General features: G+C 42.7%; 1 protein-coding gene across 8 annotated transcripts in view; it reads right to left on the bottom strand.

The window, feature by feature from the left end:
- Positions 1–12,828, bottom strand: part of CABIN1 (calcineurin binding protein 1) — a 242,231-nt gene that overhangs the window by 177,106 nt on the left and 52,297 nt on the right. For all 8 annotated transcript variants that reach the window (XM_077293470.1, XM_077293474.1, XM_077293475.1 and 5 more), the window contains exon 15: positions 1,196–1,348. In XM_077293470.1, the coding sequence (XP_077149585.1) occupies positions 1,196–1,348 (153 nt within the window). The remainder of the gene's footprint in view (positions 1–1,195; positions 1,349–12,828) is intronic.

Below are 12,828 nucleotides of genomic sequence, written 5' to 3'. Positions count from 1 at the left end.
TAATTCATAGTGTGAGTGAGGAAAGTTATCCAAAAATGATAATGTCTGTGCTTAGGACATCTTTTAACCATCTGTTGCTCATCCTCTTAGTTTTTGATTGGTGAATCCCGTTCCAATCTTTACAATCAATTTCTCATCTAAAGCTGGCTTCACAAGTTTGTCTCCATTTTTAGACATTTTTACCTTAATTACATTTATTTGGGGTTATAAACCATCTTTGCAAATTGGTTTAATTGAAAATGTTGCACTGTTTGGCTTTTCAGGCACGCGCAACCTTGTCGTGGCAAAGGAGGTTACACCAATATTGATTTGATTAAGATTTGTCTTTAGTTCACTCAATTACAATTTTCCTACTTATAGACTATTAGCAATTTTATTTTTGAAAGCATTCTTACTTTGCAGCAATTTTTCAATACTTGCTTAAATCTTTTGCACAGTCCTGTAAGTTCGTAGGGAAAGATTTAATATAACAGGATTTCTATTCTTTTCAATTCCTGCTCATTATTGGCTCGAGTGCACCAGGCGTGGGTGGTTTTATCAATGACAGAGTCTTCCCCGTATGATTCTGCGTACAGAGATCGCTGTCAATTGGTGGGTAAGACCACTCACTGGACTCCAGAACCCACATTTAATAATTACAATTACTGAATTTATTCTGAATGTTTCCCTACAAACCTATATCTGCTCAGCTTCTCCTGCTCCATAACATGCTGTTTGCAGCTCAGACTACATGATCCAAGTGAAAGAATCCCTTTAACACATTTGTTAAAAAGAAAAAAAGATAACTGGGCACCTTCCTTACAACATGCTTGCCAACTCTCCTGGAACATACTTGCGGACCTCAGAAAAAGAAGGTGGGTGGGAGAACTCTCCCATTCTTCAAGAATAGATGCCAAATCTCCCAGGGGCAAGAAAAGCCTTCAGCCGGGAAGTCATAGCTGAAGAAGAATGAAGTCCATAGGCAGCATCTGGCACACGGACACATTGCGGTGCTCCAAGCCATATACCATAATGATGAATAACTGGTGAACTATCCTAATACCAAGGTCAGCTTTCAGCCCCTAGTGAGGCTCTTCTTGGATTTCTACTTTGGGTTTTTCTGATTTAACACTGAAAAAAAGCTGGCTGTGCTGCAAACACTATTTGGAAGAAGCAGAAAGCAGAATCCCTGTGATGAAAGGATTCAGGAACTCACCTCCTCTACAGACACAGTAGAATCCAGCTGCAGGTTGGGAAGCTTGATGACAATGACGTCTTCATTTTCTTCCCCTTTGCATGCTTTAGCCTCTTGGCTTTGGAGCAAATCAGTGCACATATCAAAGTTTTCTAATGCTTGTTCCATGTCCCCCTACATTGTGACCAAATGATTACTGTTTACTAAACACTTTTTCACTGGATAAAGTACATTAACTTAGAAATTAATATCCATAGGCTTCAGAATTAGATCCTGTTTACAACAAGTTTATTCTATATGTAAAATAATACCCCAGACGAAGCCATTCACTACTGGCAGTATTCATTCAAACGTGCACAAAAACCTGGTCAGCCATGTTATTGTGAGTGTATGAAAAAAGAAAAACACTACCAGGACGGAGACCAGACAGTATCCAAAGTGTCTTCATAATAGTGAATGGCTCCGTCGAGGTTTCTGTGAGAATCTTCTTTATTTTTTAGGGTTCCATAGATGCCGTGCTGCTGTATGTGTATGAACCTAGCCTATGCTGGAACATTGCATATACAGGTTTTTTTTATTTTTTTTTATTTACTGGAAAGATAACACATGCCTTAAATGTATGAAAAGGATATAGAATAGACCAAATATAAATGGTGCCAAAATAGAACTAAAAGAAAAACAAATAGTACTGACATCACCAGTCTTACATATTGTACTTTTCCTGCAGCTTTGGTTTATTACCCATTAATTCCTCTGTATTTTATTACTTTACTTATTATTTTATTTATTCCGAAGTATTGAGGAATATACAGTCATATGAAAAAGTTTGGGCACCCCTATTAATCTTAAGCTTAATGTTTTATAAAAATTGTTTTTTTTTTGCAACAGCTATTTCAGTTTCATATATCTAATAACTGTTGGACACAGTAATGTTTCTGCCTTAAAATGAGGTTTATTGTACTAACAGAAAATGTGCAATCTGCATTCAAACAAAATTTGACAGGTGCATAAGTATGGGCACCCTTATCATTTTCTTGTTTTAAATTCTCCTACCTACATTTTACTGACTTACTAAAGCATTTTTTTTTGTTTTGTAACCTCATTGAGCATTGAACTTCATAGCTAGGTGTATACAATCATGAGAAAAGCTACTTAAAGTGGTCACTTGCAAGTTGTTCTCCTGTTTGAATCTCCTCCGAAGAGTGGCATCATGGGCTCCTCAAAACAACTGTCAAATGATCTGAAAACAAAGATTATTCGACATAGTTGTTCAGGGGAAGGATACAAAAAGCTGTCTCAGAGGTTTAACCTGCCAATTTCCACAGTGAGGAACATAGTAAGGAAATGGAAGAACACAGGTACAGTTCTTGTTAAGGCCAGAAGTGGCAGGCCAAGAAAAACATCAGAAAGGCAGAGAAGAAGAATGGTGAGATCAGGTAAGGACAATCCTCAGGCCACCTCCAGAGAGCTGCAGCATCAACTTGCTGCAGATGGGGTCACTGTGCATCGGTCAACTACAGGTCCTTCTCAAAAAATTAGCATATAGTGTTAAATTTCATTATTTACCATAATGTAATGATTACAATTAAACTTTCATATATTATAGATTCATTATCCACCAACTGAAATTTGTCAGGTCTTTTATTGTTTTAATACTGATGATTTTGGCCTACAACTCCTGATAACTCAAAAAACCTGTCTCAATAAATTAGCATATCAAGAAAAGGTTCTCTAAACGACCTATTACCCTAATCTTCTGAATCAACTAATTAACTCTAAACACATGCAAAAGATACCTGAGGCTTTTAAAAACTCCCTGCCTGGTTCATTACTCAAAACCCCCATCATGGGTAAGACTAGCGACCTGACAGATGTCAAGAAGGCCATCATTGACACCCTCAAGCAAGAGGGTAAGACCCAGAAAGAAATTTCTCAACAAATAGGCTGTTCCCAGAGTGCTGTATCAAGGCACCTCAATGGTAAGTCTGTTGGAAGGAAACAATGTGGCAGAAAACGCTGTACAACGACGAGAAGAGGTGACCGGACCCTGAGGAAGATTGTGGAGAAGGACCGATTCCAGACCTTGGGGAACCTGAGGAAGCAGTGGACTGAGTCTGGTGTGGAAACATCCAGAGCCACCGTGCACAGGCGTGTGCAGGAAATGGGCTACAGGTGCCGCATTCCCCAGGTAAAGCCACTTTTGAACCAGAAACAGCGGCAGAAGCGCCTGACCTGGGCTACAGAGAAGCAGCACTGGACTGTTGCTAAGTGGTCCCAAGTACTTTTTTCTGATGAAAGCAAATTTTGCATGTCATTCGGAAATCAAGGTGCCACAGTCTGGAGGAAGACTGGGGAGAAGGAAATGCCAAAATGCCTGAAGTCCAGTGTCAAGTACCCACAGTCAGTGATGGTGTGGGGTGCCATGTCAGCTGCTGGTGTTGGTCCACTGTGTTTTATCAAGGGCAAGGTCAATGCAGCTAGCTATCAGGAGATTTTGGAGCACTTCATGCTTCCATCGGCTGAAATGCTTTATGGAGATGAAGATTTCATTTTTCAGCACGACCTGGCACCTGCTCACAGTGCCAAAACCACTGGTAAATGGTTTACTGACCATGGTATTACTGTGCTCAATTGGCCTGCCAACTCTCCTGACCTGAACCCCATAGAGAATCTGTGGGATATTGTGAAGAGAAAGTTGAGAGACGCAAGACCCAACACTCTGGATGAGCTTAAGGCCGCTATTGAAGCATCCTGGGCCTCCATAACATCTCAGCAGTGTCACAGGCTGATTGCCTCCATGCCACGCCGCATTGAAGCAGTCATTTCTGCCAAAGGATTCCCGACCAAGTATTGAGTGCATAACTGAACATTATTATTTGATGGTTTTTTTGTTTGTTATTAAAAAACACTTTTATTTGATTGGACGGGTGAAATATGCTAATTTATTGAGACAGGTTTTTTGGGTTATCAGGAGTTGTAGGCCAAAATCATCAGTATTAAAACAATAAAAGACCTGACAAATTTCAGTTGGTGGATAATGAATCTATAATATATGAAAGTTTAATTGTAATCATTACATTATGGTAAATAATGAAATTTAACACTATATGCTAATTTTTTGAGAAGGACCTGTATACAACGCACTTTGCACAAGGAGAAGCTGTATGGGAGAGTGATGCGAAATAAGCCGTTTCTGCAAGCACGTCACAAACAGAGTCGGCTGAGGTATGCAAAGGCACATTTGGAGAAGCCAATTTCTTTTTGGAAGAAGGTCCTGTGGACTCATGAAACCAAGATTGAGTTGTTTGGTCATACAAAAAGGCGTTATGCATGGCGGCAAAAAAACACAGTGCGTTGTATAGTTGACCGATGCACAGTGACACCATCTGCAGCAAGTTGATGCTGCAGCTCTCTGGAGGTGGTCTGAGGATTGTCCTTGACTGATCTCACCATTCTTCTTCTCTGCCTTTCTGATGTTTTTCTTGGCCTGCCACTTCTGCCCTTAACAAGAACTGTACCTGTGTTCTTCCATTTCCTTACTATGTTCCTCACAGTGGAAATTGACAGGTTAAATCTCTGAAACAGCTTTTTGTATCCTTCCCCTTAACAACTATGTTGAATAATCTTTGTTTTCAGATCATTTGACAGTTGTTTAGACGAGCCCATTATGCCACTCTTCAGAGGAGATTCAAATAGGAGAACAACTTGCAAGTGGCCACTTTAAGTAGCTTTTCTCATGATTGCAAACACCTAGCTATGAAGTTCAAAGCTCAATGAGGTTACAAAACCAAAAAAAAGTGCTTTAGTAAGTCACTAAAAAGTTGGTAGGAGTATTTAAAACAAGAAAATGATAAGGGTGCCCATACTTATGCACCTGTCAAATTTTGTTTGAATGCAGATTGAACATTTTCTGTTAGTACAATAAACCTAATTTCAAGGCAGAAACATTACTGTGTCCAACAGTTATTAGATATATGAAAATGAAATAGCTGTTGCAAAAAAAAAACAATTTTTATAAAACATTAAGCTTAAGATTAATAGGGGTGCCCAAACTTTTTCACATGACTGTATAAGTAGAGAGGCATCTCATACAAAAAATACTATCTTCCCCTTTCCTTCCCGGTTCCAACCTGCAAGCAAACGAATTCTACATAAAGGAGGGATAGGCAGCATCTATACCGTTTACTGGCATTGCCATATAATACTTAGGGGAAGCCTGGAGTAGATTCTCATCATACATAAGGAGATAGGATTGGGGAAACGTGATCTGGGGGTTCTCTTTCCAAAGACCCTATAATTGCTAAATAAAAATACAGATGATTAGGGACAACTAATGTAAGTTGTGAACCACTTTCAAACAGGGCCGTTGGTGTTAAGGCGCACTTATAGGACTGACTGGTTATGAGAAAAATGTAAAACAATTACTGTTCATAAAATTTCAAGACATTTCTCAAATATACACTACCTTTCAAAAGTTTAGGGTCACTTATAAACTTCCTTATTTTAGAAAGAAAAGCACAGGTTTTTTCCAATGAAGCTGACATTAAATGATTCAGAAACACACTCTATACATTGTTAATGTGGTAAATGACTATTCTAGCTGCAAACCTCTGGTTTGTAATGCAATATCTTCATAAGTATATAAAGGCCCATTTCCATTTCCAACAACCATCATATAGAGGCCCATTTCCAACATCCATCACTCCAGTGTTCTTATGGTACATTGTGTTTGCCAACTGTGTAACAAGGCTAATGGATGGTTTGAATACCATTGAAAACCCTTGTGCAAGTATGTTAGCACAGCTGAAAACAGTTTTGCTGATTAGAGAACCTATAAACCTGACCTTCCTTTGATCTAGTTGAGAATCTGGAGCATTACATTTGTTGGTTCCATTAAACTCTCAAAATGGCCAGAAAAAAAGAACTTTCATGTGAAACTCGACAGTCTATTCTTGTTCTTAGAAATGAAGGCTATTCCACGCGAGAAGTTGTCAACAAACTAAAGATTTCCTACAACGGTGTGTACTACTCCCTTCAGAGGAGAGCACAAACAGGCTCTAATCAGAGTAGAAAGAGAAGTGGGAGGCCCCGCTGCACAACTGAGCAACAAGACAAGTACATTAGAGTCTGTATTTTGAGAACTCGACACCTCACAGATCCTCAACTGGCAGATTCATTAAATAGTACACGCAAAACGCCAGTGTCAACGTCTACAATGAAGAGGTGACTCCAGGATGCTGGCCTTCAAGCGAGAGTGGCAAAGAAAAAGCCATATCTGAGACTGACTAATAAAAGGAAAAGATTAATATGGGCAAAAGAACACAGACATTGGACAGAGGAAGATTGGAAAAAAGTGTTATGGACAGACAAATCCAAGTTTGAGGTGTTTGGATCACACAAAAGAACACTGAGTCGCAGAACAACTGAAAAGATGCTGGAAGAGTGCCTGACGCCATCTGTCAAGCATGGTGGAGGTAATGTGATGGTCTGGTGTTGCTTTGGTGCTGGTAAAGTGGGAGATTTGTACAAAGTAAAAGGGATTTTGAATAAGGAAGGCTATCACTTCATTTTGCAACGCCATGCCATACCCTGTGGACAGCGCCTGACTGGAGCCAATTTCATCCTACAACAGGACAATGACCCAAAGCACACCTCCAAATTATGCAAGAACTATTTCGGGAAGAAGCAGGCAGCTGGTATTCTATCTGTAATGGAGTGGGCCAGTGCAGTCATCAGATCTCAACCCCATTGAGCTGTTTGGGCAGCTTGACTGTATGGTATGGAAAAAGTGCCCATCAAGCCAAACCAACTTGTGGGAGGCGCTTCTGGAAGCATGGGGTGAAATTTCTCCAGATTACCTCAGCAAATTAACTGCTAGAATGCCAAAGGTCTGCAATGTTTTATTATTTCAAATAAAAATCTTTTTTTCGAACCTTGCCAATGTCTGGACTAGATTTTCAATTCATTTGGCAACTCATTTGATTAATAAAAAGTATAAGTTTCCATGGAAAACACAAAATTGTCTGGGTGACGCTAAACTTTTGATCGGTAGTGTACATCATTAGCAAATCAGATGATTGACCCCCGAACTACAGGGACACAAGTTTCACTTTCCTAGAGTGAACACAAAATCTGGTGAGATTCTCTTTTCTAGAAAATATTAGTTGTGATGGGGGAACACTGTGAAGCTTTGGAGTCTTGTGCTTAGATTGTGCAGGAATTGGCTTGCTTTGCTATTGTGCGGGCTTGCTGTTTTGTCATAAACTCAGCAAAAGTAAATCAGTGAAACACTGAGTTTACCTCAAATTGAATGTTGTTATGTATTGGCAGAGTAATAAGATGTTCCTGTGTATAATGCAGCAAAACAAGAAATCGGCTGACTTTAAAGAGATTCTGTTACTATGGTTTTGCCATTTAATCTGTGTAGCATAATATAGCAGCTGAAAGCCTGATTACAGCGATGTGTCATTTATAAGGCTGTGAGCTGTAGTTTCAATACAATCAGTGTTTTATCAGCAGGAGATCATCACTAGAGGACATGTGCAGTCAGGCAAAATCTGTGTAACCCCGCCCCCACCACTGACTGGGAGCTTGCTGGCAATTCACAGTGTACACAGGAAGATGCCGATCAGGCGTGTGGGTGGGGTTAAACCTTAGCTCTTCTACATCAGACAAAACAGGGATTCAAAACAGCACCGAACAGTCCAGTAGGTGATACATCCCTGGAATCAGATTCCGGAACAAAAGCCTGGTGACAGATTCTCATTATTCAGATTGTCTCACTACAAACTGTACACAGCCATGCAAACTAAAGAGAAGCTATGGCAGGAACTGCTTCTATCCCTCTTCTCTTCCAGTTGTATCGCCAAGCTCAGAAGTCTCACACAGTTTTCAAATAGAGGTAGTGAAGACCCCTGACCTCGACCTCTCTTTCTTAAAGGTCCAATGCCATTAATAGTAAACTTGAATTTTTTTTTGTTTTCCTTAATAATAATTCAGTTTTCCAGGACATGCTAGGTCCTTTTTAAAAGGTTGTCCCACGAATAAATTTTAATTAATAGATGTTAGAATAAAAAATAAGTTTGACAACAGGACATGTTAAATACAATGTTCCTGTGCTGAGATAATCTTATAAATGTGCCCCTGCTGTGTACTGTGTAATGGCGTCTGACCGCACAGGGACATGGTCTGATCATACCACAGCTCCTGGGCAGGGGGAGCAGCAAAAGACCATACAGATATCACAGCACGGGATCGCAGCTGCTGATGTGAGGTGAAATATTTACTTGCCCGTTTTATCACATGAGCAATTGATTCGGCTGTGTATTCAGCCCTCTGACATATAGCATATTTTTCAGACTATAAATAAGATACACTTCTTTTCCTCCAAATTTGGGAGGAAAATGAGGGTGCGTCTTATACTCTAAATATAGCATACCAAGGGGGAGGGGGGCGGTGGAGTGGGGAAACAGGAGGCAGGGTGTCCATTGCAGTTAGCATGCGGGAGCATGAGGCAATGCTGTGGGGGTTGGGCGGAGGGGTTGTCCCAGTAGTGCGAGGCAGGAGCCATTGATCTCCCAGTGGTGGGTTTCAGGAAAATGTCAGCTGTGTGGGGCAAGAGCAGAGTCTCCACTGCACACAGTAATCACCCGGCGGTAATGATGAGCAGAGGTCTCAATCTGAGCATGCGCCGCCTCCGGTAGCCATTTTTCTTGAGCCCATTGTCAGGAGATAAATGGCTGCTGCATTGCACCACCGGGACACTGCCTCTTCCCACTCCAGGGCCGGCAGCATAACCCAATTCTTGCCGTGGCGACCCTGCCTCCCATGACCCCGCTCCACAGCCGCCCCCACTCCGCAGATAAAATAAATTTGGACTATAAGAATGATCCCAATCTTCACATTTAAAATTTAAATCCCTATTTTCCTCCTCTAATAGTATGGTACGTCATATAGTCCAAAAAATACGGTAAGTTCAGTGGCCACTGTTGCTCCTACCTCACTGACCCAGGGGACTGGAATCACAGCACAAACACTCGCTTATGTGATAAAACACGCAGGGAAATGTTTTACCTCAGGGAAAGAAATAGGTTGAGATCCCGCGCTGTCCTGTCAGGCACAGCCAGTACACAGCAGGGGCACATTTATAAGATTCTCTCATCACAAGCACTTTTTTTTTTTTTTTTTTAAACATGTCCGATTGTGGAACATAATAATAGTAATAATAATATTATTATTTAACTCTAATGTAAAAAGTGAAGTAGCCAATTAAAGAAGCCCTCCTCCCATCAAATTTGTTATCCTCTTAATATATTGCAGTCATCATATTATATAGCCCTGTGTACTTACAATTGCTCATTTTCCCTTTCTACCCCGCTATTTCTTCTCTTTCCCATTAGTTCTATGACATCATGTGATTAAAAACTGAGTAGCTAAATCCTTCTAAGCTCTATGTAGAAACAGGAGGTAATTTTTCCCTGTCATGAATCATAAGTCCCTTCAAAAGTTCATGGCAGGGGAAGGGGGGAGTAGCTGGGTCAGGAGTTGAAGAGGGGAATGATAAATGCAGGGACAAGAGACTTCCTGTTTCTACACAGAGCGGAGAAAAGAGAAGAATTAGCAGGGTAGAAAGGCAAAATAGGGATTTTTGTGTACTCACCGTAAAATCCTTTTCTCCGAGCCAATCAATCATTGGGGGACACAGACCGTGGGTGTATGCTGCTGCCACTAAGTGATACAAGGAAAGTTAGCTCCTCCCCTGCAGTATACACCCTTCTGCTGGCTCTCCGCTAACCAGTTTGGTGCAAAAGCAGTAGGAGATCAATAACAACATATGAGCGTATAGCATGTCATATTATATATGAGAGTATAGCATGTCAGAATATAAAAACAAGCACAAGCTAATAGGGTGGGAGCTGTGTCCCCCAATGATTGGCTCGGAGAAAAGGATTTTACGGTGAGTACACAAAAATCCCTATTTCTCCTTCGCCTCATTGGGGGACACAGACCGTGGGACGTCCCAAAGCAGTCCCTGGGTGGGGACAACATCAGATCAGGCCCTGTGTAACCGCTACTTACAAGTGCGCCACCACGGCCTGCAGAGTCCGCCTGCCCAGACTCACATCTGTGGAAGTGTGGGAATTATAGTGCTTCAGGAATGCATGCGGTCTCGACGAATCCGCAAGCTTGCAGGCGTGCCTTGCCGACGCCTGGTGCCTAGAACCCTCGATAGACAGGGAGATAGGCTGACCTCTAGCACGGAAGGACTCCTGTATGGTGAAACAAATTCACCATGTTATCATGGCCGATGAAACGGCTAAACCCTTCCTGGAAATGTCAGGAAGCCTTCCTCTACCATCAGGAAGCCCAAATAAAGCATCCAACCGTCGGAAGGACGCCGACCTCGAGACATACCTACTCAGAGCACTCACTTCGTCCAGAATATGGGGAACTCATTCCATTTTGTGGACTGGTGCCGAAAGAGATGAGGGAAGAACTATGCCCTCATAACAGTGGTAATACATTACCACCTTGGTAACAAGGGATGGGTGTGGCCTGAGGACAACCTTGCCTTGAAGGTAATAAGGGAAAAAAGTCTGAAAGAGCAGAGCAGCTAGCTCCAAAGACTCGTCAGAGCGAGGATATCGCAGAGAGAAAAAAAAAAAAAGGGGTGACTTTCCCTGATAGTAAAGTCTGCCCGAATGAAAAGGAGTTTACTGTAAGGCTCCTAGGACCATTAAGGTCTCAATGATCTAACGGTATGCGATAGGGAAGAACTACATGTGAAAACTTCCTGTGATAAAGTCCCTACTGGCAGTTTTGCTGCGATAAGGCGGGAAGATACTAGCACCGCAAACAAAAACTAATGTGGTCAGTGCGGATCTCGAAGGATCACTGGGGCCCCTTTCTGCTTCCGAAAGGCTTTCGGAAGTAGTGGAAGGGGAGGAATGGAAATTGGTACCACGGCAGAACCAGAGCATGGAGTGCGATGGCTCTTGGATCTCGAGACTGAACCACGAACACGAGTGCATTGTGATTCAGTCTGGACGTCATCCGACCTACAACTGGAGAGCTCCAGTGAAGGCAGATCTGATGGAAGACATCGGGGAGAAGTTCCCACTGACTTGAGGCGAAACCCAGACGGCTGAATTTGTTTGCCGTCCAGAGTTCTACTCCTGGGATATATACTGCCGAGATCACCGAATGATAGATCTCGGCCCATCAGAGAAAGTGAGGTACCCCGGTCATGGCGCCTGACTGTGGGAACCTGTTAGATGATTGACGTATGGCACCGCCGTGGCATTATCCGATTGAATTCTGATAGGGTGACCCGCCAGAAGGCAGTGGACCTGCTGTAGGACTACTGTTCGGATCTCCAGAGCAATGATAGGGAGAAGAAGACTGGCATTGGTAGTTACTAATAACCACTGAACCGGGAGAAAGGCCCTGGATGAAGAAGGGGCTCAGAGACTATCGTCTGAAAGTCTGTTTGACTTGCTGAAAACGAGCGGAGAGAAGGAAACCGCTTCCATTGTCGTCACCATTTTTCCTCAGAACTCTCCTAGCAAATCGAATGAAATGAGGGGGAGAATAATCAAGTCCTCAGAACTCTCCTTGCACGAGCTCCCTGTTGAAGGACCATGACCTTGTCTCGAGGGAGAATTACCATCCTTCTAGAAGTCTGCACGATCATCCTCAAAAAGGATAACTGCTGGGCTGGAAATGAGGAGGTCTAAGTGTAGCTGCCAGTCCAGGTGAGGGGGTATCGCAAGTGATATAGATGACTCAGCGTAGTCCTGGAAGGGCGGCTAGACAGTTGACCAAACAGGGCAGGACGAGTACGCCTCTAGGGTGCAAGAGAAAACAGGACATCAGCCATGACCCGTGCGAACACTCTGGGTGCGGAAGCAAGGCAGAAGGACAAGGTTGTGACTTGAAAATGCTGTTCACGAATGGAAAGGCGAAGGAATTTTTGAAGAGGGTAAGCATCCCGAATGTCGATAGATGCCGGAAACTGCACCTTGTTCTGTTGACGTAATGACTGAGGGGAGGAACTCCATCCGAAGAAGGAGGACCATGTCAAAGGTTGTTAGAAGTTTGAGGTCCAGGGTCGGTCTTACTTTTCGTTCCCCTTTTTGGAACCAAGATCCCTTAGATCTAGACTGTGCTGGACAATCCTTATACAATCCTTTGTCAGTCTCCCGCTCAAAAGATTTGACTGGCCAGTTGTTACTGGTGTGAATCAAGGTAGTTAAGGTCTCCAGCCAGGAGACCATTGCTCTAGCAATCCATGCGGCGGCTAGGGAGGATAGAGCGCTGAACCCGAAGCCGCAAGACGGAACGAACCAGATTTGCTATCTGACAGTCAATGGTATTTGTAATTGATGACCCATCGGGTAGGGATACTGGTAGGTATACCACAGGAGATTCTACCCGGTTAATCTGCCCCGTGGCAGAATGTGCGGCTGCATCCGGCAGGTCATAGTCTCTTGCCATCGCTGCTCTCTTTTGACGGTGCAGAGATAAAAATTAGGAACCCTTGATCCATCTACCTCTTAACAGGGAAGTGGAGAGGAATTGTCCGCCTTCTTGCATCATCCGCTAAATAGTGGTGATGCAGAGGGGGGTGTGGGGAGATCGGTGCCCTTTAAAGT

Source organism: Ranitomeya variabilis, chromosome 1 (genome assembly GCF_051348905.1).
Source record: "Ranitomeya variabilis isolate aRanVar5 chromosome 1, aRanVar5.hap1, whole genome shotgun sequence".
In the NCBI taxonomy this organism is placed as follows: Eukaryota; Metazoa; Chordata; class Amphibia; order Anura; family Dendrobatidae; genus Ranitomeya; species Ranitomeya variabilis.
This window is presented reverse-complemented; position numbering and strand designations above follow the sequence as displayed.